General features: G+C 42.9%; 1 protein-coding gene across 3 annotated transcripts in view; it reads left to right on the top strand.

The window, feature by feature from the left end:
* ZNF236 (zinc finger protein 236) overlaps positions 1–27,143 on the top strand; it is a 274,436-nt gene that overhangs the window by 165,891 nt on the left and 81,402 nt on the right. For all 3 annotated transcript variants that reach the window (XM_040353869.1, XM_040353871.1, XM_040353870.1), the window contains 2 exons: positions 4,456–4,741; positions 21,160–21,263. In XM_040353869.1, coding sequence (XP_040209803.1) covers positions 4,456–4,741; positions 21,160–21,263 — 390 coding nt within the window. The remainder of the gene's footprint in view (positions 1–4,455; positions 4,742–21,159; positions 21,264–27,143) is intronic.

The following is a 27,143-nucleotide window of genomic DNA, read 5'->3' as shown; positions in this document are numbered from 1 at the left end:
TAGCCCTGCCCTTCTGTTTGGCTACTGCACCCCGAATGTCCACAAAGTTTCTGGCAAGACTAAGGGCCCAGGGTATAGCAGTATTGGCATACCTGGACAACCTGGTAGATCAGTCAGTAGCTCGCTTGGACCAAAGTGTGGTCAGCACGGTCAAGTATCTGGAAAATCATTTTGTATCTGAGAAATCATCCTTGCAACCAGTAAAAAGGCTGGAGTACTTGGGTCTGGTCATAGACACAGCCCAAAGAAGAGTGTTTTTGTCCCAGACAAAGGTAATTGCTATAATGGAGCTGGTCCAGGTGGTCAAGGCGAGTTAAAATCCTTCCATTCGCCTTTGCATGACGTTGTTGGGGAAGATGGTGGCTTCATTCGTAGCAGTTCTCTATGCCCAATTTCATTCAAGACTATTGAAAAATAGTATCCTGTCTGCTTGGAACAAGAAGATCCAAGCCTTGGACTTTCCAATGTATCTCAGTTGGTGGTTCATAACCAAAAATTTGCAGAAGGGAAAATCCTTCATACCGGTTACCTGGAAGATTGTAACAACGGATGCCAGCCTTTCGTGCTGGGGAGCAGTCCTGGAAGAGGCTACTGTCCAAGGGAAGTGGTCCAAAACCGAGAAAACCTATCAACATTCTAGAAATTTGGGAGGCACGTCTGGCTCTAAGGGCCTGGATGTTTAGGTTGCAGGATTGTCCCGACAGGTTTCAATCCGACAATGCCACAGCAGTGGCCTATATCAATCACCAAGGGATCACCAGAAGTAATGCAGCCCACAGGGAGGTAAACAATATTCTGACTTAGGGCAGAGAGGCATGTACCTTGCCTATCTGCAGTCTTCATTCCAGGAGTAGAGAATTGGCAGGTGGATTTCTTAAGTCCCCAGCAGTAGTTCCCAGAGGGAATGGTCTCTACACCCCGACATCTTCCTAGCCATATGACAAAAATGGGGTACCCCAGACGTAGACCTATTGGGATCCAAGTTCAACAAGAAGTTGTACAACTTTGTGTCAAGCATAAGATGCGTTGGTGACCCCGTAGGATCAGTTGTCACTGATTTATGTGTCCCCCCCCCCCCCCAGTTCAGCTGCTACCGTGGCTTCTTCGCAGGATCAAGGAAGAAGAGAAGCCGGTAGTTCTTGTAGCCCCGGCATGGCCCAGAAAATCGTGGTATGCAGAGATCGTAAAGATGGCAGTAGGGGACCCATGGACCCTTCCACCGCATTCAGACCTGCTCTCGCAGGGACCGGTGTTCCATTCTACCTTACAAACTCTAAATTTAATGGTTTGGCTATTGAAAGGCACATTCTAAAGAATCGGGAGCTTTCAGGTTCAGTGGTGACTACCCTGATTAATGCTAGGAAGCCGGCCTCCAGAGTCATTTATGATAGGATCTGGAGGGCACATGTTTCTTGGTGCGAATCCAAGGGTTGGCATCCTCGGAAGTATGTCATAAGTAGAATTCTTGCCTTTCTACAGTTGGGGGTGGAAATGAAGTTGTCCTTGAATACCATCAAGGGTCAAATCTCGGCCTTATCGGTATTGTTTCAAAGACCGCTCGTTCTGCATTCCTTGATCCGGGCCTTTTATACAAGGGGTAATGCGTATAAATCCCCCAGTTAGGTCACCCTTGTGCCCATGGGACTTAAGTTTAGTTTTGTTGGTGTTACAAAAACAGCCCTTTAAGGCCGAAATCGTTTTTTCTGGTTGCTATATCCTCTGCAAGAAGAATATCAGAGTGGCTGCTTTTTCTTGTAAAGAACCATATTTAATTATTCGCAAGGACAAAGTGGTGTTGCGTCCTCACCCAACCTTTCTGCCTATGGTAGTGTCAGGTTTTCATCTGAACCAGCATGTTGCCCTGCCTTCCTTTTTTCCAGAACCTCCTGCGGAAGAAAAGTTATTGCATTCTCTTGATGTAGTGAAAGCAGTCAAGGTCTATCTGAAAGCGACAGCTCAGATACAGAAAACGGATGTTTTGTTTGTACTGCCAGAAAGCCCCAGGAAGGGGGAGGCAGCATCGAAGTCTACTATTTCTAAGTGGATTCGGCAGGTTATTATTCAGACTTATGGTTTGAAAAGGAGGGTTCCACCTTTTCAAGTTAGAGCGGACTCTACCAGAGCAGTGAGTCTTTCATGGGTGGTGCATCACCAAGCCTCCATGACTCTGATTTGCAAGGCTGCAACTTGGTCTTCGGTTCATACATTCACTAGATTCCATCAGGTGGATGTAAAAAGGCATGAGGATGCCGTCTTTGGGCGCAGTGTGCTGCAGGCCGCAGTATAGGTCCTCACGTCTGATGGTGGCCTGCTTTTATTTGTGTCTCCCTACCCCTTAGAAGGCATTGCTTTGGGACATCCCGCATAGTAATTACTATGGTGCTCTGGGTCCTGTGATGTACAATAAAGAAAATAGGATTTTTTTAACGGCTTACCTGTAAAATCCTTTTCTTTGTGTACATCACGGGACACAGAGGCCCCTCACCTCTTGTTAGGATACTTATTGCTTTGCTACAAAAACTGAGGTACTCCCTGTATGGGGGGGAGACTTCCTGTCTTGGGTGTGCCAGTGTCCACCTGAAGGTGGCACTTTAGCCCACATAGTAATTACTATGGTGCTCTGTGTCCCGTGATGTACACCAAGAAAAGGATTTTACAGGTAAGCTGTTATAAAAATCCAATGTTTTGTGGTATGCTGCTAAGCCCTCTTTCCTAATAGAACTCTGGCCTGCACATTAAGGAGGTGACTTTCCCAATTTGTGCTCTAAATAACTACTTCATCTAGATAGGCTTCTGCAAAGTGTTTATGTGGGCTAAAAAGTGGTCCATCATTTCCTGGAATGTAGTGGGAGCCCTTTGTAACCCGAAGGATATTTGGGCATACTGCAAAAAAAAAACCTTCAGGGTTTTTTTTTCTTTGCTCTGTGAGGGGGTCTTATCCCCTAGCAAGTTGAAGGGTCCTGGGCTAGACCTAAATTCCTAATCAGTTCAGCAACCTGAGGCATAGGGTTAGTGTAAAAATTGTACTCTTGGTTGATTTTTCTGAAGTCATTACAAACTTTTAAGAAACCACCTGGCATGGCAACTAGGACTTTAAGACTACTCCATTTACTTTTAGATTTTTCTATAAACCCATGATCTAACAATGTCTGTATCTCCTCTGCCATTGCCTGTCTATGGACTTCCAGAGATTAGATTAAGGACCTGGCTGATGTCCCTGGAAACTGAAAATCACTGAAGTAGACACTGCTACTCCAGTGATCTCCACTTGCTCCGTATCCCATACTTGGTGGCTAGACTAATGCATTGTGAACACAGGAGGTCAGCTGCTCGCAACTGCATCATTCGAGAATGCTTTGCGTTTTCCAAATGAATGCGAAATGTTCTCTGATTGGATGAGGTGGAAGATGTGACATCACTGCTCCCACCTCCGCCTCGTCCAAAAGGAAATACTTTGCACTGATTTGGAAAATGGAGAGCATTCTCTGAATGGCAACCATGCTGAGCAGCTGTATTCCTGAGTTCAGAATCCCTCAGGCCTATTGGTCAGCACTGGAATTCTTCTTTTTTTCCCCTCGTTTATAATTTTTTATTACTTTCTCTTCCCTATGTTGAAATGTTATACTCTCGCCAACCTGTTAAAACTTGTTGGGTCTCTTGAGCCATGAGCTTAAAGGAACAGCATTGAGATATTGAGTATAATGTCAATGCATCATATAAAGGATGCACTGGTGTCCCCTACCTGACTTAATGACCAGTATGAGCAGGTCCATTTTTAAAAGGGACCTGAGTCACAGGCAATAGTTTCAACAGACTGCAATGATGATGCCCACACACTGATTGAAATATATATTACATTATCAGCTTTGTCTTGAGCATATAGAATATTAGAAAAAGGGTAGAAATGTTCAAGAATAATAAAGAAGCATTTTCTCGGTCTTGTACTATAGAATATCACGTGTGCTTTTCTTCATCTCCTTGTGACTCATGTGGTTAAGAAAAGATTATATTGACATTTCCGTTTTCCAATTTTCAAAAATAAATCCTCCTAGTAGCAGGCTTCTTCTGTCCAAAGTTACTTTAAATAAATTCAATCTGCATGTACTTCAATTTGCACTCAGATCTATTTGCAGACCCAGGAATTTTCAACTGACCGCTTTAAAAGTGAGAATTAGTGTGACTAGCTTTTTCCTATTAGCTGCCTGTAGCAGAAATTATTGTCAGGCTAGGTTTTGCTATTACATAAAGTCTCTTTCTACATCTTTTTTTGTGTCAAATGATAGATATGGTTTTTTATTTTTTATGTGTAGATTTTCTAATTTTCTAGTTTCTGTTCTCATTGCATACTGTTCAAGCATAATGTTGCTTTTTACTGGTTAATTTTTTAATTGGTTGTACATTGGGAAATATCCTAACAAATACAAAAGTCAACTGTTCTTTTTTTACTTATTACAGTAGATGTATGTCTTGAGGAAGATGAGGAGAATTCAGAGAGACTAGCATCAAGAAAGTCCCGCCATGGCGTCATTACTTTCACAGAGGAGGAGACCGCTGAACTGGCAAAAATTCGACCTAGAGACGGAGCCACTATTTCTGAGAAAGTACTGGTGCAGTCAGCGGCAGAGAAAGATCGTATAAGTGAAATCAAGGACAAACAAGCAGAAATGGAAACTGAACCCAAATTTGCTAACTGCTGCACGTACTGCCCCAAAAGCTTTAAGAAGCCCAGTGACCTGATTAGGTATACACTATTTACTTATATTTTATTGTTGAAAGACTAATAACCATTCCTGATTGATTTGTAATAATTCATTTTGACAGCTGTGTTTTGGAAATTCAAAGAACTAGAGCTACAGCCTAGAATCTGGGGGCAGTGCTGTGGGATAATTAAAATGGGTAGTATAACTAAGATTATTTTATGCGTTTAGAAAACTGGAAATATTACTAAGGTATTTTTATCTTAACCTGTTGTCGACACTGGGCATTCTACATACATTCAAACTTCATTGAAATACACAGGGCGTGTGTAGTATGCCCTGTCCTCCTCTGTTGCTGTCACCCCCATGCCCTTTGCTGGTTATTCTCAACAGCTGATGCTGTGAAGAAACAGGCCATCTATCCTCTACAAGTGTTGTCCCAAGCTTAGGCTCTAGAAGATGTTTTTAAGGCACCCGCTGTTTTCAGTATTCATTTGGGTAGACTCAAAATCCTGACAAACTTTTTGTACCTACCAAGCATTTACCAGCCTTGTACAAATTTGAGGAATATTTTGTTAGAAAGTGGCCTGCCTTCTCTGTGGGTTTAGCCCTATCTAGAATTATTTTCTGCTTGGAAGGGCCAATGTGGCCACAGGTCTTGGCCAAGACTTTAACCTGTCGAATTCTAGCTGACTGGTCTAGGGACATTAGAGGGGATGAGGGGACACTTTGGAAAATGACCATGTCTGCAGAATTGAACTACAGTGTAGGGTAGTTATTAGAAGTCTCCCACTCCATCTCCCACCAGTGAACATAACATTGTTCAAATGTTAGGCTGCATATTGCTTACTTCACATGCCTTTCGAAGGACAACACATCTTCAAGGTTTCCCCAGATGCCCTCATCAAGGATGTCGCCAGTGGCAAAAGTACCCATCTTCCTCAACAAAAGAAGGCTATGGCTCAGTTTGTAATCATTCCATTGGGTTATTCTATAACCTCAACCTCGAGGTCCAAACTCAAGTCCCCCTATAAGTCATAATAGAAGTGGAATAGAGCTTTTTTTACACTTCTACTGTGAACACCAGTGCTAACTGTTGTCTGCTTAGGACTGCTTTTGAGTCCTTTTACAATTCTGCCGTTTCATCCAGGCCTAGTTAAAGGGGATTGTGTGGCACCCTGAAATGTATTGGCTGTCTTTTACCTTGCTTATAACCAGTTGAACAATAAAGACTCTGAATCTGTGGTTAATGCCAAAATCCAGGATGTCTTCTTGCATCGGGTGCAAGGCCCTTCAGGCAATTCTTTAGGATGCTGGCAATCCCCCAGTTCTGGTGTATTGGGGCCTGTTACGGTTTTGTTTGTCGTTGCACACCTCCTCAGTTGACCTGCCTTTGGATATCATAAAAGTAGAAGACATCCTGTTAATAGAATAGAAAGAAAATGGGATCTTTTAATAGTAGAGTACAGGACACATGCACCATGGGTTATAGGCGTGTACCTTCAGGTGATTGGGCACTGGAAAAACTTTGAAGACACTGCCTGGGTGCCTCCCCTATAACCTTACCCCACTTCATGAGTCCTCAGTTTTGTACTATTGTCTGAAGGTGATGGACCTTTACTCCTTCACAGAAAAAAATCACTCTTAGCTTAACTAGTTAAATTTTTTTCTTTGTTGCATTTTTAGATGTTTCAATCAAGCCTTAACTGTCTTCTAATATGAGCATAAAAGCAGTGTATCTGGATCGGTGCAACCTCAGTAGAACCATAGGAGCCAGACTCCACCTCATGGGGACAGTCTGTAATGTTGCTTTGGGCACTGAATTTTCCATGGATGCTCACCTTGGCACTGTGCAATGTGTTGAAGTAGCCACAGGGTGCTATACAGGTCCAGGCTCATGATCCATCTCTGTGGAACCCAGTCCCTGAAGACACCATCTGGGGGATGCCCACATTGACGTGCAAAGCCTGGACTTCATTTAGCATCTCCTGGATGAAGAGCCCATTTTTCTTGATCCAGGCAATGGCAGCTGAGATCTCTGTGGTTTACATCCCAAGCGCTGACAACTGGAAAGCTAATTATCTCAGCCGCCATTGCCTGGATCAAGGGAAATGGGCTCTTCATCCAGATGTTCACCTAATATACCAAAGTTGGGGGATTCAGGTTAATTTAGGTTAATTAACTGCTTGCCGACCAGCTGCTACAGTTATATGGCGGCAGGTCGGCTCTGCTGGGTGAGATCACGTAGATCTCGCCGTTCAGCCAATAGGGGCGCGCTATCACCGCCGGGCACCCGCGATCGCTCGTTACAGAGCACACAGCTCCCGGTCCTGTCAGGGGGAGAAATTACTTATCGTCTGTTCATACAATGTATGAACAGCGATCTGTCATTTCTCCATATCAGTCCCACCCCCCCCTTCAGTTAGAACACACCCAGAGAACATAATTAACCCCTTCCTCGCCCCCTAGTGTTAACCCCTTCCCTGCCAGTGGCATTTTTATAGTAATCAATGCATTTTTATAGCACTGAGCGCTATAAAAATGCCAATGGTCCCAAAAATGTGTCAAAAGTGTCCGAAGTGTCCGCCATAATGTCGCAGTACCGATAAAAATCGCTGATCGCCACCATTTTTATATATTAAAAAAATATATTAATAAAAATGCCATAAAACTATCCCCTATTTTGTAAACGCTATAACTTTTGCGCAAACAAATCAATAAACGCTTCTTGCAATTTTTTTTTTTTTTTTTTTTTTACAAAAAATATGTAGAAGAATACGTGTCAGCCTAAACTGAGGGAAAAAAAACATTTTTTTATATATTTTTGGGGGATATTTATTATAGCAAAAAGTAAAACATATTAATTTTTTTCAAAATTGTCGCTCTATTTTTTTTTATAGCACAAAAACGAAAAACCGCAGAGGTGATCAAATACCACCAAAAGAAAGCTCTATTTGTGGGGAAAAAAGCACACCAATATTGTTTGGGAGCCACGTCGCATGGCCGCGCAATTGTCAGTTAAAGCGACGCAATGCGGAATCGCATGAAGTGGCCCGGTCATTGACCGCAATATTGTCCGGGGATTAAGTGGTTAAGTGACAAAAATTGGCCTAGACAAACCTGGTATACAGACATATACTTTTACTCTCAAAGCCCTCTACTTCATCCTGCTTCTCAGTCTCTGGCTTTAACCACATAGCTGTTGAAACACAAGTATTAAAGGACAGAAAGGGTTTCTGAGTCTGTGATTCCAACCTTGTGGTGTAAAAAGATGCACTTCAATCCCAGAGATTACTCTGCAATGAGGTCTTGACCTGAAAAAAGACCTAAATACTCTTAAAGATCAGATCCTGACTATGCTGAGTTGACCAATGTTAAGTGATTCTTTCTTCTGGGACACCTTACTGGAAGAAGCCGCCTCAGATGTAGTTCTCATTGGTCAGCCAGTGGCTGCGGAGACCAATGAGTGCTTGACATTGTGGGCATTATGATGAATATTCACACAGGGGCTGTGTATTGCAGTATACAATGTATGTACGGCTACATCAGCAGCACAGGACATCACAGCCGATATGTGCAGCAGGGCCCCAGTTTTTTACTAAAATGGCAAACTTATCCTTTAGGCAATGACAAAGTTATTGCTAAATAAACAGGCCAATAGCAGAAATGTAAAAATTGCTCTGGTCCATAGAGAGTGTACAGGTGTGAGAGCTCTGAAGTGGTTAATGAATAGTGTCTAAGGGAGGTGACTTTGGGTAAGTTTACTCTACGCTAAAATTTTAGAGGCCTTGTCCCATTTGATATATTTACTGTACAACCCCAAATCCCAAAAAGTTTTGACATTGTGTAAAATCTACATACCTGACCTGTTGCCAATTACCTTAATAGTTACAAAATGTTTTATCAACTTTCTTGTTGGCACCACTTACTTTGCCAGCTTTTGTTGCCCTGTCCCAACTTTTTTGAGACATGTTGCTGCCATCAAAATGTCTAAATTACCCCCCCCCCCCCCTAAAATGGTATAGTCTTAGTTTGAACATTTTATATGTTTTCCATTTTCTGTAGTGAATAAAATATGTGTTTATAAGATTTGCAAATCATTGCATTCTGTTTTTATGTAGATTTAGCACAACATCCCAACCTTCTTGGAATTGGGGTTGTACATGGATTTAATCACATGATGGCACACATTCTACAGCAGTTCTACTTATCTTGAGCACAAAAAGCATTGGATTGAAAAGCTCATGATCTCAATCTAAATGAATTTCCAACAGTGTGCCAGTTACTTGACGTCTGACTGGTTCTCTAGTGATGTGCACAAGCTGAGCTTAGCATTCTTTCTCAACCAAAGACAAGATGCACTAAATGCAGATTAGCCCTGCCTAATGACAGATATGTCTGCATGGCTTGGCAAATATGCCAGCTCATATTAGAAGTATATGTAAAGTAGTTTTGGCATTCAAAAATGACGTGTAGAATCATTAGATAATTCTAGTGTTGGCAGAAGTGTCTGGATTTGCATGTATTCATTTATTTCTTTAGTTGATTTGTTACTAAATGAATTGTGAAAGAGTCTGTGTTTATACTGTATATACATTTATATATTGAGTGAAGCAACTCTGTTTAAAGTCCAACTCCAGAGGGTGTTTTTTTTTCATTTTGGCTAGAGTATAGAGCCTGTCAGGTTTATATTGCAGACTTTATCCCCATATGGGAGCTTCTCCTTCAATTCCGAATTTCCTGGAAAAAACAGCCTAGTCACTGATTAACCACTTCAATACCGGGCTTTAAAACCCACCTCCTTCCCGGGCCTATTCTGGCACTTCTTTCCTACATGTACAAATCCTCTATATTTTGCTAGAAAATTACTCAGAACCCCCAAACATTATATATGTTTTTTTAGCAGACACCCTAGGGAATAAAATGGCGGTCATTGCAACTTTTTATCTTGCACCGTATTTGCGCAATCATTTTTCAAACAGCTTTTTTTTGTAAAAAAAATGGTTTCATAAATTAAAAAATAACAAAACAGTAACGTTAGCCAAATTTTTTGGTAAAATATGAAAGATAATGTTACGCCGAGTAACTAGATACCTAACATGTCACGCTTTAAAATTGCGTACACTCATGGAATGGCGCCAAACTTCGTTACTTAAAAATCTCCATAGGCGACACTTAATTTTTTTTACAGGTTGCCAGTTTAGAGTTACAGAGGAGGTCTAGTGCTAGAATTGTTGCACACGCTCTAACGCACGCGGCGACACCTCACATGTGTGGTTTGAACGACGTTTACATACGTGGGAGGGACTTACGTGTGCGTACGCTTCTGAGCGCGAGCTACCGGGGACAGGGGCATTTAAATTTTTTTATTATTATTTTTTCTTTTTTATTTTACTTATTTCTTTATTTTTTACACTTTTTTTTACATTTTTTTTTTTTCAATCGCTTTTATTCCTATTACAAGGAATGTAAACATCCCTTGTAATAGGAATGTGTGTGACAGGTCCTCTTTAAGGAGAGATGCGGGGTCAATAAGACCCCACATCTCTCCTGCAGGCTGGAAAGAATGAGATTGTGAAAAAAAATTCACAGATCTCATTCAAACTAGCCGCAATTGCGGTTTGTTTACTTACGGGGACCCGGGCGTGACGTCATCACATCGCGCCCGGGCCTCCGACGGTCATAGAGATGACTGGTGACCAGATGGTCACCAGTCTTCTCTATGGCAAACATCCGGCGGACGGCGATCATCTCTCCGGGCCCCCGGTGGGACGGGAGAGCCCGGAGAAGCACCGGATGGCGGCGGGAGGGGGGGGATGTCCCCTCCCGCCGCCTGTGAGAACGATCTAGCGGCGGAACCGCCGCTATGATCGTTCTTACGGTGCGCAGGATCGCCGCCGCTAAAAAATGATATCTCAATGATGCCTCCGGGTGCAGGCATCATTGAGATATCCCCCCGCAAAGCCCAGGACGTCATATGACGTCCACCCAGGATAACAGGTCCCCGTTTTGGACGTCATATGACAGCATGCGGGTGTCAAGTGGTTAAATGGTGGCTTCAATGCAGGATTTCTTAGCCTACTATTTTCGCTGACTACCTAGTTTTCTAAAGTTTCATGGTCACACAGTACAGTATATTTGCAAGAAAATTAAATTGTTTTACTTAAACAATCTAGGCATGTCCTATTTTGTTGGTGTAGCTGTCAGAATGCTCAAAAGATCATTAGATGTACACACAACAATTTTCCTCCCAGCTCCTTCATTTTTTTAATTAAACAATGTCTTACGGGAGGGGGGGCGTCAAGGCCACCCACAATGCAAGCCAGTTTATCAGCAACCAGCCAAAAGTTACACAGTATATGGCCAGCCTAACATGTGTACAACCTTGGTGCTCATTAATACATTAAAAAAAGATACAATTGTCAGCAAACCTGAAAAAGAATACAAAAACCTTTTACCTTTTAAAAAAAAAAGTGTTTCCAATTTAAAGGGGTTGTAAAGGTTCGTCTTTTATTTTCTAAATTGGTTCCTTTAAGCTAATGCATTGCCGGTTCACTTACCTTTTCCTTAAATTTTCCTTCTAAATGGCCCGTGCCGGCCGGTAATTAAGGCCGCAGCTTTGCGGCCTTCTACTGGTCTCAAGTTCCTTCTGTGAAGGCCGCAAAGCTGCAGCCTCAATTACTGGCGGGCGCGGGCCCACCGTGATCCCGCGCCGGCTGGTAATTGAGGCCGCGGCTTTGCGCCCTTCTGCAGCCCTAAGCTTCCCCAGGCTTCCCCGGATTTTGTCGAGGCCTGGTTTAGGGTGTAACATGTTGTTAAGCAGTCGTCACTTGAAGATTGTATATAATCACAATATAAATTAAACACACTTAAAATGGTTAGAAGAGGGATTAAGACACCTGTCTGTTGTCATTGCTGACTGTGCCCCCATTAGGGAGATTTACCCTCTCTATTTGTCCTGTTTACCATAAGGCCTCATGCACACTGGACCTTAAAATAATGTTAAAAAACTGCCAGTAGCTTTGCAGTGAGTTTTTAATAGTTTTTGCAATAAAGTTTTTTTAGCATTAGAGTTTTTTAAGCGTTTTTTCTTTTCAAAGGAATCAAAAACCTTAAACACTCGTGAGGCACATTTTTGAGCATTTATCTTAATTTTTAGACTTTGTTTGACGATGGAGTGTTTTTACAGCTGAAAAACTCCTCTCAGAATCCAGCCAAAAACAGTTGATAGCAGCCTATGTGTGCATGGACACATAGGATAACATGCTGGGAAGTTTATCGACTGTAGTAAAAAACGTCTGAAGCCAAAAACAGCAGCTGTAAAAAGTGTCCAAAAATGTCCAGTGCCTCATAGTTGAAAATGAAAGTAAAAGAAAATCCCAAATTTAGGTTTGTCCCCAGAAAAGTAATAGAGGGAACATCTTCCAATAGGGACACTGGTTCTGGTGACCCGGGGGTCCCCAAGGAATTCCCTTAACTTCCAGGGATTTCCTGTTTGTGGTACAGGAAGTGAAGGGAAATATCTGCAATGGGACACAGATGGTAAACAAATAATAATCTTACAGGAGTTATAACCCTCCCTTACTCTATCCAAAATGAAAATAAAGTTTTGCCTATAGTTCTACTTTACCAAAAGCATATCCTTCTATAACATGTACTTAGCTCAACCCATAGCACCTAGTATGGATCCTGGCTGTTCTCTCCTTCCTCTGCAATTTGCATTTATCAATTCTGACAGTTTTCCACACCATAGGCCCAGTTGTACTGTACAACTTTCCCATTAAGGCTATGTAGAGGGTGATGTGCCTTCTTCATCCACTCAGATATCAGATTACACTCAACTCTCTGTGCTGTTCAGTGTGTGATGTGACATCCTAACATATGCCTTCTGTAAGGTGAGAAATACCATTTGATTTGTGTACTAAAGGGCTCTGGTGAGAGAAGGCTGCAGATAAACATGTATAGGTTATATAGGAGGATTTGTGTCATCACTGTGTATCACCTGAGGCTTGTCACTTTAGTGGACTTATGTAAGGGTTTATAATCACTTTAAACTAATTTTCTAAATAATGCTGTTTGAATCCAGCATATTTTATATTCAGTATGCAGTTAGCCAGTTGCACAATAATGCAGTGCTTAAAGGGGTGGTTCCCCTAAAAATAAACTTTTGACATTGCATTTGCTACATTAATTACAATTAGAATCGGCTGGTTTTATTGAAAAAATACCTCCGTACGTAGCGTTTGCTATATTCGTTCCCACCGCCACTTCCGGGTACGGTGCTGGCGGTGGGCGTTCCTAATTGATGGACAGGCATCCGACCGACGCATCCATCGCGTCACGAGATGCCGAAAGAAGCCGAACGTCGGTGCGGCTCTATACGGCGCATGCGCACCGACGTTCGGCTTCTTTCGGCATCTCGTGACGCGATGGATGCGTCGGTCGGATGCCTGTCCATCAATTAGGAACGCCCACCGCCAGCATCGTACCCGGAAGTGGCGGTGGGAACGAATATAGCAAACGCTACGTACGGAGGTATTTTTTCAATAAAACCAGCCGATTCTAATTGTAATTAATGTAGCAAATGCAATGTCAAAAGTTTATTTTTAGGGGAACCACCCCTTTAAAACCCTGCAACTCGGTACGTGTTTCACACCGCATTCGAATTGCACTGCTCTTGTGATCTGCAGCAGCTATTAGTGCAATCTTAAGAACACCCCAAAGTCACAAACACATTGTGTTTGTCCACACCGGATCACATAGTTTAAAAATGCAGTTGCTTAAAACTGAACTCTAGACGGATATACGATACACAGAATTATGCAGCTCTGTATTTATAAATACCTGAAATTGTCCTGCTATCAGTCTCTTGCGGTCCATGTACAGCAAAGCACAGTCTGGGGTAAGTCAAAGAAGCACAAGGAGCCAAACATCTGTTTTGCAGTGCAAGAAGCATGCTGATAGGTGTAGTGACAGAGAGATGAGCTTATCAGTGTGCTTTTTCTGTCACTGTCCAACCATAGAGCTGAGAGGAGACCTGTAAGGCCTTGTATACACGATAGGATAGCCAGAGGACAACGGTCTGAAGGACCGTTTTCATCAGTCCAAACCGATCGTGTGTAGGCCCCATAGGTTATTTAACCTTAGGTTAAAAAAATGAGAACTTGCTTTAAAATTTTACCTATGGACTGGTAACCGATAGGTCAAAACCGATTGTTAGCATGCAAAAGCATTGGTTAAAAACCTGTGCATGCTCAAAATCAAGTCGACGCATGCTTGGAAGCATTGAACTTCGTTTTTTTCAGCACGTCGTTGTGTTTTACGTCACCACGTTCTGACAAGATCGTTTTTTTAACTGATGGTGTGTACGCACGACGGACCATCAGTCAGCTTCATAGGTTAACCTAAGACAACGGTCCTTCAGACCGTTGTCCTCTGGCTATCCTATCGTGTGTACGAGGCCTAAGTCTTGTCTCAGGTCAGTATCAAATGTCTTATGTGACTTTATGCCAGGGGTGCCCAACCAGTGGCCCGCGGAGCCCTCTGATGTGGCCCGCGACATACTGCTCTGGAATGGAGTAGAATAGAATAGTGTTATTAAAGGTAAGTTTATTACTAAAATCACAGTATATATATGGGCATATCTGTTCTGCAGTGGTTACTGGGCTACTTTCAAACTGATCCACAGGTACAGTAGGTGACTGCGATATTGTGTCAATCTCGCTCCCTTTCTCGGCGAGATTGACCACCTACGAGCCCCATCGCGGGAGCCAGCGCCGAGCTGGCTTGCCGCGATGGAGACAAAGCCGTCATAGAAGCGACGGGAGATCCGACTTGGATTCCCGCCAATTCTAGCTGCGGCATTTGGTATGCATCCTGAGAGGGAGAACTCCACGCCAAATTTTAAATAAAAAACCGTCATGGGTGCCCCCCCCCAGGAGCATACCAGGCCCTTAGGTCTGGTATGGGTTGTAAGGAGACCCCCCCTACGCCAAAAAACCGAGGTGGGGGGGTCCCCCACAATCCATACCAGACCCGTATCCAAAGCACGCTACCCGGCCGGCCAGGAAGGGAGTGGGGATGAGCGAGGACCCCCCCCCTGAGCCGTACCAGGCCGCATGCCCTCAACATGGGGGGGTTGGGTGCTCTGGGGCAGGGGGGCGCACTGTGGGGCCCCCCCACCCCAGAGCACCCTGTCCCCATGTTGATAAGGACAGGGCCTCTTCCCGACAACCCTGGCCGTTGGTTGTTCGGGGTCTGCGGGCGGGGGGCTTATCAGAATCTGGGAGCCCCCTCAAATAAGGGGGCCCCCAGATACCGGCCCCCCACCCTAAGTGAATGAATATGTGGTACATCGTACCCCTACCCATTCACCTGGAGGTAAAGTGTAAAAGTAAAAAAACACACGACACAGGGGTTTTAAAATAATTTATTAGTCTGCTCCGGGGGCCCCCCCTGTCTTCTTTAGCTCTTTTAGCAGGGGGGCTTCTTCTTCACCGCCGTCTGGTTCTCTTCCGCTCTCCGGGGGGTCTTCTCCGCTCTCGGGGGTCTTCTCCGCTCTTCGGGGGGTCTTCTCCGCTCTCCCTCAGGATGCATACCAAATGCCGCAGCTAGAATTGGCGGGAATCCAAGTCGGATCTCCCGTCGCTTCTATGACGCGCTCGCTGGAATGTGCTTTGTCTATTCCAGCGAGTGCGAGATGTCGGCACCATGTCGCAGAGAATCAGCGCGATGCTGTCGTGCTAGAAACACATTCTCGGCAACATGTACTGTACAGAGCAGTGCACCTGCGGGTTACCTGCACTGAGACTTCTATTACCTGTGAGTTTGGTGTGCTTTCTGAAAGTGCACAAAGTGCAGCTAACCTGCTGCAAAGCCACAGGTGAACCTGTGGTGCTGGTAAACAACAGTGAATCAATGTGAAAGCAGCCTTGGGCCCTTTCCACATGGTCCATCTGACCTGATCAGACCCTCTATTCACCTCTAAGGAGTGGCATATGTAAAAAGAGTTCAGTGTGCTCTATAGAGTGGGGTGTGACTTTGAGCAGTTTCTTGTCTATTCTCAGCAACAATATTTTTCTGGATATAATGTATTCCATTGTACTTCTATATATTTTGTACTGAACAATACATTTATATACCTTTTTTTTTTTTTATACATTATTGTTTGTGGTCACTTTCAAAGTCCCACCCTTAGGGGGTCATTCTTGTTTTATTCTATAGAGTGGGCTGCCATCCACCCGCTTCACTCATTGTGGCCTGCGACCGGTTACCAAGTTGCTTAAGTGGCCCCCGCTCTCCAAAAGGTTGGACACCCCTGCTTTATGCAATGAGAATAATGATCAATGTGAATAGCAAGGAAGGAAAAATAAATAATAAAAAGAGAATATAAGAAATATTATAAAGCGATCCTTGATCAACCAACTTAATAAAGTTAGGCTGACAGGTACGTAAAGTGTAGATGGATAATGACTACATCCGTCAGAGCATTTTGCACTTGTCCATAATTGAGGTTATATCACCTTTGTAAAGAATAATTCCATGTTCCATTCCTTTTAAGGACTTGTGTTTTACCATTTTAGAAATTAGAATTGCACTAAAAACAATTTCCACAATACATGATATTATCAGATATTTTTGTCACATCATTTTGCAGCCACTTTACAAGTAGTCAGTCTTGATTGCATCTTCATCTGATCCAATTGCTTTTACTCGGAAAATAAATATGCCGCCTGTTATTTTTGATATTCATGCATGAAGCAAATGGATCTAAAATTTCATTGTTGAAAACACAATTGCTTTGAGCATGTTTTGAATAGATTATTTTGTGCATCCATTTCAAATAATGTTATGATAAAAATCTAAGTAGATTATTATCAGAGTTCTACACTGAAACAAATATCAAGTCCGTTTCTTTAATAGGTATATTTACCAGGCTGAAAGTTAGTTTGCAGCTTTCAGGGCTTCATCTTTCATTGCTTTTAAAATTAACTGTCTTATAACTTTACACATTGTTTGCTGTCATTATCGCTACTTTTTTTTTCTCCACTGGCCAGGGTAAAAAAAGGGATCAAAGTTTCCCATTCTGTGGTATGGCATTGGTTACACTGGCCTGTCTTTTATAGTGTCAAGATTTCATTTTTTTAATATTCACTCTGAGCCGACATTTGTTGTCTGGGTGCTAAATACTCTACTTTGCTCTACGTTTTCTACAAAATATATATCTTTTTTAATTTTGAGTGTCTTAATTGAGTGTAAAACTGTATACCACTTTTTAATGGTAACAAATATAGTTTAAAGTGGTAGTAAATTCTGTACTACCACTTTAACCTACAGGTAAGCCTATAATAAGGCTTACCTGTAGGTATAAAGAATATCTCCTAAACCTGTAAGGTTTAGGAGATTTTCCCCTCGCAATGCGCCGCTGCAGTCAGCCGTCAGACCTTGCCGGGGAGAAGTCTCCTGTGCGCATGCGCGGGAGTGACGACATTGCCGCTCCAGCCAAATACAGCGCTGGAACGGCTATACCCGGAAGACACGCCGAGGCAAGATGACATCTCCCTCGGCGTGGACCAGGTAAGTTCCTCACACCTTGTTTCAAGGTAAGTATTTCATAATGAGCTAGTATGCAGTGCATACTAGCTCATTATGGCTTTTGCTTTTCAGGTGTTAAAAAAAAAACGGCAGCGGGCTTACTACCGCTTTAATAAAAAGGGGAAGGGGGGCATTTGCAAAACCATGTAGATTGCTAAGAATAGAAATGATAAAGATTTTTTTTTTTTTAAATCATCCAATGTTAATCATATGATCCAACCATAGAATCTATTGATCCAGAGTGCTCCAAATGTGATGTTTTTTTTTAAACCAGCCTAGGTAGGTCCAGAATTTGCAGCACGACTAGTGTAAACTGAATTTAACGCTTTCTGATAATATACATTAATCTTTATTTGTGAACTAAATGGTTTTCCTAATGCCTATGTGTACTGGGCCAGTGAGTTTTAATACAGAGCACAGACCATTTTAAATTGCAAAAAAAAAAAAAAATATATAACATGGATCTAGAGAGCCTAAAAATACATTTGTACTCACACTGTAAACAATAGTTAAAGGCGATTTCAGAGCCATTTGTGTGGATTTTTGCACAGATGTCAATGGAAATCACACCCAGAAGTTGCCAAAAGTAGTACAGAAACTACTTTTGGGAATTGGTGCGGCGCTTTGGACGATACCTCAATTGCCGCTGATTTGGCATGCAATTTGACATGTCAAATTGCATGCCAAATCATTCCAGTGTGAACCAGGGCTAAAGGCATTTTCACTTTGGATAAAGTAAGGTAGGGTTATAACCTCTGGCATGTTGTGTCCTATTGGGGAGATTTCCTCATAGCCAAAAAAAGAAAGTAAAAGAGAATTCCACCAAAGTGGGGGAATATCTGATTGTCACCAGAATTAGTGTCCCCATTGGAAGATTTTCCCTCTATTATTGTTCTGAGGACTGCTCAAAATTTTTGATTTTATTTAACTTTCAGTGATAACAGAAAACATGAGAAAATAGGGTGAATCTCCCTAACAGGGAACAGACTGAAATAAAAATCTGATAGGGGTTCTAATTCCTCTACACACTATCCACAACTAAAAGAAAAGCTTTGTCTTTGTAATACCTTAACCCCTTTCAACCACCCTATATACATTTACTGCGGGGCGGCGGCTCCTGCTCTCCCGGCATCCGGCGACCCACTGTGTTTGGACACAGCGGGAGCCAATCAGCGGGTCTGGTGGAACAGATGTTCGTACCCGAGAGAGGCAGATCGGCGGTCTGCCTATGCAAACAAGACAGATCGCCGTCCTGTTAGTAGGGAAGATAGAGATCATCTGTTTCTGCTAAGCAGGAACACAGATTTCTGTCTTCCCACAGATAAAGCAACCCCCTCACAGTTAGAAAGCACTCCCTAGGGTAAATTTTAACACTTTTATTTGCCCCTAATGTTAACCCCTTCCCTGCCAGTGCCATTTAGCATATTTTTAGCACCGATCACTGTGTTAGTGTTACTGGTCCCCCAAAAAAGTGTCACTTGGTGTCTGATTTGTTCGCTGCAATGTCTCAGTGCCACTATAAGTCGCTGACCGCTGCCATTACCAGTACAAAAAAAATCCATAAAAATATCCCATAGTTTGTAGACACTATGGGGCAGAACCACAAAGAAATTAAGCCGGTGTATCTCTTGATACGCCACGTAATTTCAAATTTTGCGCGTCGTATTTTTGTTTTGTATCTTCAAAACAAGATACGACGGTATCTCGGCTAGATCTGACAGGCGTAAGTCTTAGTACGCTGTCGGATCTAAGATGCAATTTTCCGGCGGCCTCTAGGTGGCGTTTCCGTCGTATTCCGCGTCGAGTATGCACATTAGCTATTTCCGACGATCCACGAACGTACGAGCGGCTGTCGCATTCTTTTACGTCGTTTTCGTTCAGCATTTTCCAGCGTATAGTTAAAGCTGCTATATGGTGGCGTACTCAATGTTAAGTATGGGCGTCGTTCCCGCGTCTAATTTTGAAAATTTTACGTCGTTTGCGTAAGTCGTCCGTGATATGGGGCTGGACGTCATTTACGTTCACGTCAAAACCAATGACGTCCTTGCGACGTCATTTAGCGCAGTGCACGGCGGGAAATTTTAGGGACGGCGCATGCGCAGTTCGTTCGGCGCGGGGACGCGCTTCATTTAAATTAAACATGCCCCCTACCCGCCGCATTTGAATTCCGCGCCCTTACGCCGCGAGAGATACACTACGCCGCCGTAACTTACGGCGCAAATTCGTTGAGGATTAGAAACAAAGCCAAGTAAGTTACGGCGGCGTAGCGTATCTTAGATACGCTGCGCCGGTGCAGATCTTTGTGGATCTGCCCCTATAACTTTTGCGCAAATCAACTAATATACGCTTATTGGGATTTTTTTTACCAAAAACTTGGCAGAATACATTTTGGCCTAAATTAATGAAGAAATTCTATTTTTTTTTTATAAATGTTTTTTTATTGAATGTGCTTTATAGCAGAAAGTAGTTGTCTGTATTTTTTTGTTTATAGCGCAAAAAATAAAAACAGCAGAGCTGATCAAATACCACCAAAAGAAAGCTCTATTTGTGTGGGGGGGTTTACATTTTATTTGGATACAGCATCGCACAACCGTATAATTGTCAGTTAAAGTAACACAGTGCCGTATCGCAGCAAAATAGCCTGGTCATGAGGGGGGGTAAAACCTTCCGGAGCTGAAGAGGTTAAAGTGTATCACGGCAAAACACAATAATAGTTGAAATACAAGCACATTTCCATATTGTTCTCTGTTTTTATCGCTAACGATGGTGCCAGAAGAGGCACCAGAAATATAGTGTGCTCGTACTTTCCACTTAGACATGACAACACAGTTCTGAATTCCTAAACACGTCAGCCCTGTCTACTTCATTTCTGACCCTTCCTCATCTCCACAACCCCTACTTGGTAGGGAGCAAGGATCCACTCACAAGATACCGGTAAAAATACCACAGGTATATTTTACACTTGTCAAACATATATGACAAAACACTTTGCATGATATATTTAGCAGAGGATGCAAATAAGAGATGTTCATATTAGGGTTTTAGATACACTTTAATATAGTTAAAATGTTGCACATTGGTTGTCTGAAACCGTTTATTAATTTTTTGGGGATCAATAGCTTATTGAAAGTATTTGTGATAAAATGAAATTTGCAATATGTATTATCAACATTAGGGTTATTTGAGAACAATGTCACAATAAACCATTTTGTTTGGTAAATGTTAAGGCTCAGTTAAAGTGGAGTTCCACCCATAAATATAACATTACATCAGTAGTTTTAAAAAAATGTCCTTTCCGAATTTTTTTTTTTTTTTTTTAGATGCCTTCAAAGTGTTGTTGCTAGGCAGAATAGTTAATCTTCCCACTTCCTGCACCTAGGTGCTTAATGCACCGCACAGACTCCTGGGAATGTAGTGGGTGTAACTTACCAGGAGTCTGTGCACTCCCCAGTCTCAATCATGTGACTTGGACAGCACAGGTGCTGAAACCTGATCTGACACTGCTTGTGCAGCACTGAGCATGTGCGAGATTTGCAAGGCTGAAATCCAGGAAGTCATACAGTCTGGCTTCATGATGCCCACACTTAAGATGGCCCCAGTCAATTTCTATTTTATAAAGTGTCTAAATGCTGTAACAACCTAACAAAACGGACCTTAGTTTACAGACTAACTTTACTAGAATACATTAAGCTTGTGTATTACAGGGGTATTTATATTTAAAAAGTGAAATTGTGGCCGGAACTCCGCTTTAATAATGATCAGTGTGGCTATCACCCTGGAAATGTCTGCTTTCATGTATTGATAAGTAAAATTATTGGAACACATAAATATTAACCTGGCCATATACATTTTATCCATTTCTTTTCAGGCATATACGCATTCACACAGGAGAAAAACCATTCAAATGTGAAGATTGTGGAAAGACCTTTACAGTTAAGTCAACGCTGGATTCCCATGTGAAAACTCATGGAGGTTAGTAATAAGCATGTTATTGTATCGTTTGTTGAGTATATGACACACGTACTGGGGATGTCTTACATGGATAAACAAGTTTCAGTTTTTTTAAGTCATAACACTTTTGAAATGAGTGGGTGATAAAACACATTCTGTCACAGTGACTGTCCCTGATGGTTTGAAGAGGTTTATTAATAATAGAAGGCAAAGTGTGTCAGGAAAACTCATTTTAGAAGGAGTCAAGCTGGGTTTAGAAGTTTGTTTTGAAGCTTGTAAAGGTGGAGGAGTGCATAATGAGGAATGGTAGCAATAAGTGAGTTTCAGATCCTGTTACTTTTTGAAAATATGAACTGATAAGGGGAAACTGTAATCCATATTTATCAAAAGTCTGAATAAGGAACGATGATTGATGCACATGAAGGGTAAAGAGATTATTCCTTTCATACTCCAAGCTCAGTGTGGAAGAATTTGGTTCTTATGAGCAACAGGAACAAATCAACCATCAGACACTTTCACGCCTCATGCACACTGGGGCTCTTCTTAATGCTTTTCTCCTGGCAGGAGAAAAGCAGCTGCAAAAATGCTCTTAAGCCGTGTTTTTTCAAGCATGTTTAGATGTGTTAAGCGTTTGGGGCTTTATTCATTTTGTTGGCCATTGAAATGAAAAAACGCTCAAGCTAAAAGCACCTAGCGTTAACGCGTATCAGGCGTGTGTCCTAGCAGTCACTGGAGATTTACCTTGTGATAAAACGCCTGTCACTGCACTAGTGTGAATTGGTCTTTAGTTCACCTTTTAATTTTTTCTGAAAAGGTGAACTAACACTGTACATCCTCCCCACCCCCCTGGTCCTTGCTGGTCTTACCCCTAGGGAGGCTGAGCTGTTAGTGCCCACGCAGTTGGTCCAGTGGTCTGGCGATTTGAAATCTTCGCTGTTCTCCCTTTGCTTTCAGGATGTACCAGAGGAATTATTTGTTAAAGGCGCTGACCAATCAGAATAGCGCTGGTCCATTCCAGAAGTGCTGCACCTATTCTTACAAAATTATTTGATTGTCCCCTTATTTATAAAAAAAAATTGTGATATGCAAGTTCTCAAAATAATTTCTGTGTAAACTCTGAAACACTTGACTGAGGATTAGAAAGACTTAAAGTGGTATTAAAGCTTTGTTTTTTAACCACTTGCCGACCAGCCGGCGGCATGTCGGCACGATCCAGCGAGCCATCGTAGCTGTACGTTGGCTCCTTTAAGCAGGATAGCAGGCGCACGCGCGCACCACCGCACTGCAGGGGTGCTGGCCAGCTGTTGCAATGACCACCGGCCATGCGTCATTGTGGTCACGAGAGGCAGAATAGGGACGTGTGTGTGTGTGTGTGTGTGTGTGTAAACACACACATCCCTGTTCTGTGAGGAGAGGAGAGGCAGATCATGAGTTCCTACTAGCTAGGAACAACTTTCTGTCATTTCCTTAAGTCACTCCCATCACCCTACAGGTAGAACACACATTAGGGAACACAATTAACCCCTTGATCGCCCCCTAGTGTTAACCCCTTCCCTGCCAGTGACATTTACACAGTAATCGGTGCATTTTTATAGCACTGATCATTGTATGATTGTCAATGGTACCAAAAATGTGTCAAAAGTATCCGATGTGTCCGCCATAATGTCACACTCCCGATAAAAATTGCAGATCGCCGCCATTACTAGTAAAAAAATAAATAATAAAAATGCCATAAATCTTTCCCTTATTTTGTAGATGCTATTACTTTTGCGCAAACCAATCAATATATGATTATTGCGATTTTTATTACCAAAAATACGTAGAAGAATACATATCTGCCTAAACTGAGAAAAATAATAGCTTTTAAAAAAAAAAAAAAAAAAAAATGGGGATATTTATTATAGCAAAAAGTACAAAATATTGTGTTTTTTCTTTATAGCACAACAAATAAAAATCGCAGAGGTAATCAAATACAACCAAAAGTAAGCTCTATTTGTGGGAAAAAAAGGACGTTAATTTTGTTTGGGTACAATGTCGCAGCGACGCAGTGCCGTATCGCAAAAAATGGCCTGGTCATTGAGCAGCCAAATCTTCCGGGGCTGAAGTGGTTAATAACCAACATGTTATACATACCTGCTCTGTGCAGTGGTTTTGCACAGAGCACCTCTGTTCCTCTTTTCAGGTCCCCCTCTGGGGCTCCTCCCCCTCGAGCAGTGCCTCCAGAGAAAGCTACTTGCCCTGGGAACACCACTGCATGCTCTCTTCATAAGACACATAGACCCATGGCTCACCCCCCCCCCCATAGAGCAGTGCCCCCCCCCACTCTCTCCTCATTGATTCACTGGTTGTGATTGACAGCAGAGGAAGCCAATGGGCTCCTGCTGCTGTCTCAGCCAATGCGGCTGAATGCAATAAATAAGTTTGCAGAGCAAAACTCTGGAATATACACAATTGTATAACTGCAAACTTATTGCATTATCTTCTAGTATTTTACTAGGATTGCGCAGCAGCATTCTCACAATTGTCCAGGTAGTTCTGTGGTGCTGATTCCTCTTTTCTGTTGAATGAGGCTGAATGCATGGAGATAAAAAATCTTCAGCCTTCAGAACCACTTTAAGTGCTAGCGCTCATTTACACTGAACAGACAGTTGGATCAGAGCAGTTTACTTGTCTGTCTGCTGATCCAACCCAGAAGCGCTGCACAGAGAAGATGGAGAAGAGTGGGGGTTTCAAACCCTTGTACCGCTACACTGGCTGGGTGGGCACTGACAGCCCGGCATCACTGGAGGTAAGTACAGCAGGGACTGGTAGGTGGAGAGAGTGTATAGCCTTAGTTCACCTTTTTCATTGTTTTCTGAAAACGTGAGCTAACAATTTAAAGTTTTTGAAAATTGTTGTTAAAGCGGTAGTTCACCCTGCAGAACAACATTTCAGCATAAAATCCGGCATAGTAGCGCGAGCTACACTATGCCGGTCTTAATTTTTTTATCCCCGTACTCACGGTTATATCGTACATAGACGATTCCGTCTGCCGCGGGGAATGGGCGTTCCTAGCAAGAGGGAGGGTGATTGACGGCCGGCTCTGGCACGTCACGCTCCCCGAAGACAGCCGGAGTAGGTCTCGGCTCTTCACGGCGCCTGCGCACAGGCTATGCGCAGGCGCCGTGAAGAGCCAAGCCTATTTCGGCTATTTCCGGAGAAGCGTGACGTGCCAGGGCCGGCCGTCAATCACCTTCCCTCTCCATAGGAACGCCCATTCCCCGGAATCTTCTATGTACGATATAACAGTGAGTACGGGGATAAAAAAAATACAGACAGGCATACTGTAGCTCGCGCTACTATGCCGAATTTAATGCTAGAGGGAAAACATTTTTTTTTTTTTTTTTATATAGGGTGAACCCCCGCTTTAAATGCTGTTCGATAATAGGTTTTGAGTGGAGACCCCCTACTCGATAGAATTTCTGTGGAGTTAATTATGCCTCTTCACCAAGATAAGTTGCTAGATAAGCTGTGCTAATTTCCAAAATGTATATATTCAAAGCTAAACAATTTTTTACAGTAAATAATATTCTGATAAAAGTATAACGTGAAATGATTTTAAAAATGTGCAATGGCATTGTAGACATGGATTATAGCTGTTACTTAATTGCAGTGCTGTGTCCAGGTACTAGTGATAAATCAGGTTTGTTTAAGTTCTTGGGTATTAAAGGATTTAGTAATCAAAGATCGTGTCGTAGATTACTTAAAATGATGCTAGTCTCGTTTTTTAAAAATAACAAACTTGTTATACTTACCTGGTCTGTGCAGTGGTTTTGTACAGAGCAGCCTGGATCCTCCTTTTCCGGTCCCTTGTTGGTGCTTCTGGCCTCTCCCTCCTGGCGAGTGTCCCCACAGCAAGCAGCTTGCTATGGGGGGCACCCGAGCCAAGTCACAGTTCCATGTGTCCTTTCAGACACGGAGCCACGGTTTGGTCCCGCCCCCTCTCACTCCTGATTGGCTAACTGACTTTGACAGCAGCAGCAGCCAGTGGCACCACTGCTGTGTCTCAACTAATCAAGAGGGAGAGTCCTGGACGGCCGAGGCACTAGTCTACATCACTGGATAGAGAGGGGGTCAGGTAAGTATTTGGGGGGCTGCTACACACAGAAGGTTTATTATCCTTATGCATAGAATTAAGATAAACTTTCTGCCTTTACAACCACTTTAAGCTGGCCATACATGGAATGAATTTCACTCCATGGGTGGTCCTGTTGGCACCCTCCAGTCCAACATACTTAAATTGGAAAATGATTGGCTTAAAAGGCCCAGCATTAAATCAGATACTTGTATATTTGACAGCCAGCAACGCTAGCTGTAAGAATATAATGGCCAAAGCAGGATATTCGTTCATCTGCGCTGTTGGATGAAGAAATGTGTTAGATTTCATTTATTCAGTTTAGAGGCCTCTTCCCCTTCACACAGGTAAGGGGGAGGACAGAGAAGTATAAAACATTTTTGCCTTACTGCAAAAGGTAAAAAAAGTTTTTAGATTTAGTATCACTTTAAAGGGGTGTTCCAGCCTTTTTGTAAGTTTATTAAAAGTCAGCAGCTACAAAAAGTGTAGCTGCTGGCTTTTAATAAACAGACACTTACCTGCTCCACGGTTCCAGCTCCTCGCCGGCCGGGGCTCCGCTCCTCGCCCCCCCTCGCCGGCCGGCGTCTTCATTCCTAGTGTGGGCACCCGGCAGTGACAGCTTTCGGCTTCATGGCCGGGCACCCACTGCGCATGCGCGAGCGGCACTGCGCATGCGCGAGCTTCGTGGTGCCGTCCGATTGGACAGGCGCTTGCCTACAGGGAGGGGCTGCAATAAGGCGATTAAGCTATTCGCCTTACCAGCCCCTCGGTGGAAGGAGGAAGCGAGACAGGAAGTCCCACTTCTCCTGAAGCCCCCACTCCCCCCCCCAAAAAAAATTACATGCCAAATGTGGCATGTAAGGGGGCAAGGAGTGGGTTAAGCGGAAGTTCCATTTTTAGGTGGAACTCCGCTTTAAGTTTAGAAAGGTTACAATGTAAGAGTTACCGCTGCTCCAGGCAAGTGACAGGCAAGATCCAAAACGGCTCTCCTTCGCATGTGCCTGCACGACTCGCCACCGTGATAACTAGGAACAAAGAAGTGGCTGCACACCGCAGGGAGATGCCAATTAATAGCTGTACTTTATTGTATCATGACAGACAATAAGAGAAACCCGTGGACATACATCGTTGAAGCGTTGCACACAATAGCATGCTATTGTGTGCAGCGCTTCAACGAGGTATGTCCACAGTAGGGATGAGCCGAACCCCCCCGTTCGGTTCGCACCAGAACCTTTGCACGGACCGAACGTTTGCGCGAACATTTAGAACCTCATTGACGTCTATGGGACTCGAACATTCGAATTCAAAAGTGCTCATTTTAAAGCCTAATATGCAAGTTATTGTTGTAAAACGTCTTTGAGAACCCGGGTCTTGCCCCAGGGAACATGTATCAATGGAAAAAAAAATTTTAAACGGTCGTTTTTTTCAGGACTCCTGAAAAAACGACTGTTTTTAAAACTTTTTTCCATTGATACATGTTGCCTCAGGCAAGACCCGGGTTCTCAAAGACGTTTTCACAGGCATACTATAGACACCCAGCAGGTACAATATTTAAAGGAATTTTTCATTTTTTTTTTTTTTTTATTTAACCACTTAACCCCCGGACCATATTGCTGGTCAAAGACCAGAGCACTTTTTGTGATTCGGCACTGCGTCGCTTTAATTGACAATTGCGCGGTCGAGCGACGTGGCTCCCAAACAAAATTGGCGTCCTTTTTTCCCCACAAATAGAGCTTTCTTTTGGTGGTATTTGATCACCTCTGCGGTTTTTAGTTTTTGCGCTATAA

Source organism: Rana temporaria, chromosome 5 (assembly GCF_905171775.1).
Source record: "Rana temporaria chromosome 5, aRanTem1.1, whole genome shotgun sequence".
NCBI lineage: Eukaryota > Metazoa > Chordata > Amphibia > Anura > Ranidae > Rana > Rana temporaria.
The sequence above is the reverse complement of the archived record's forward strand: the minus strand, read 5'-3'. Positions and strand labels throughout refer to the sequence as shown.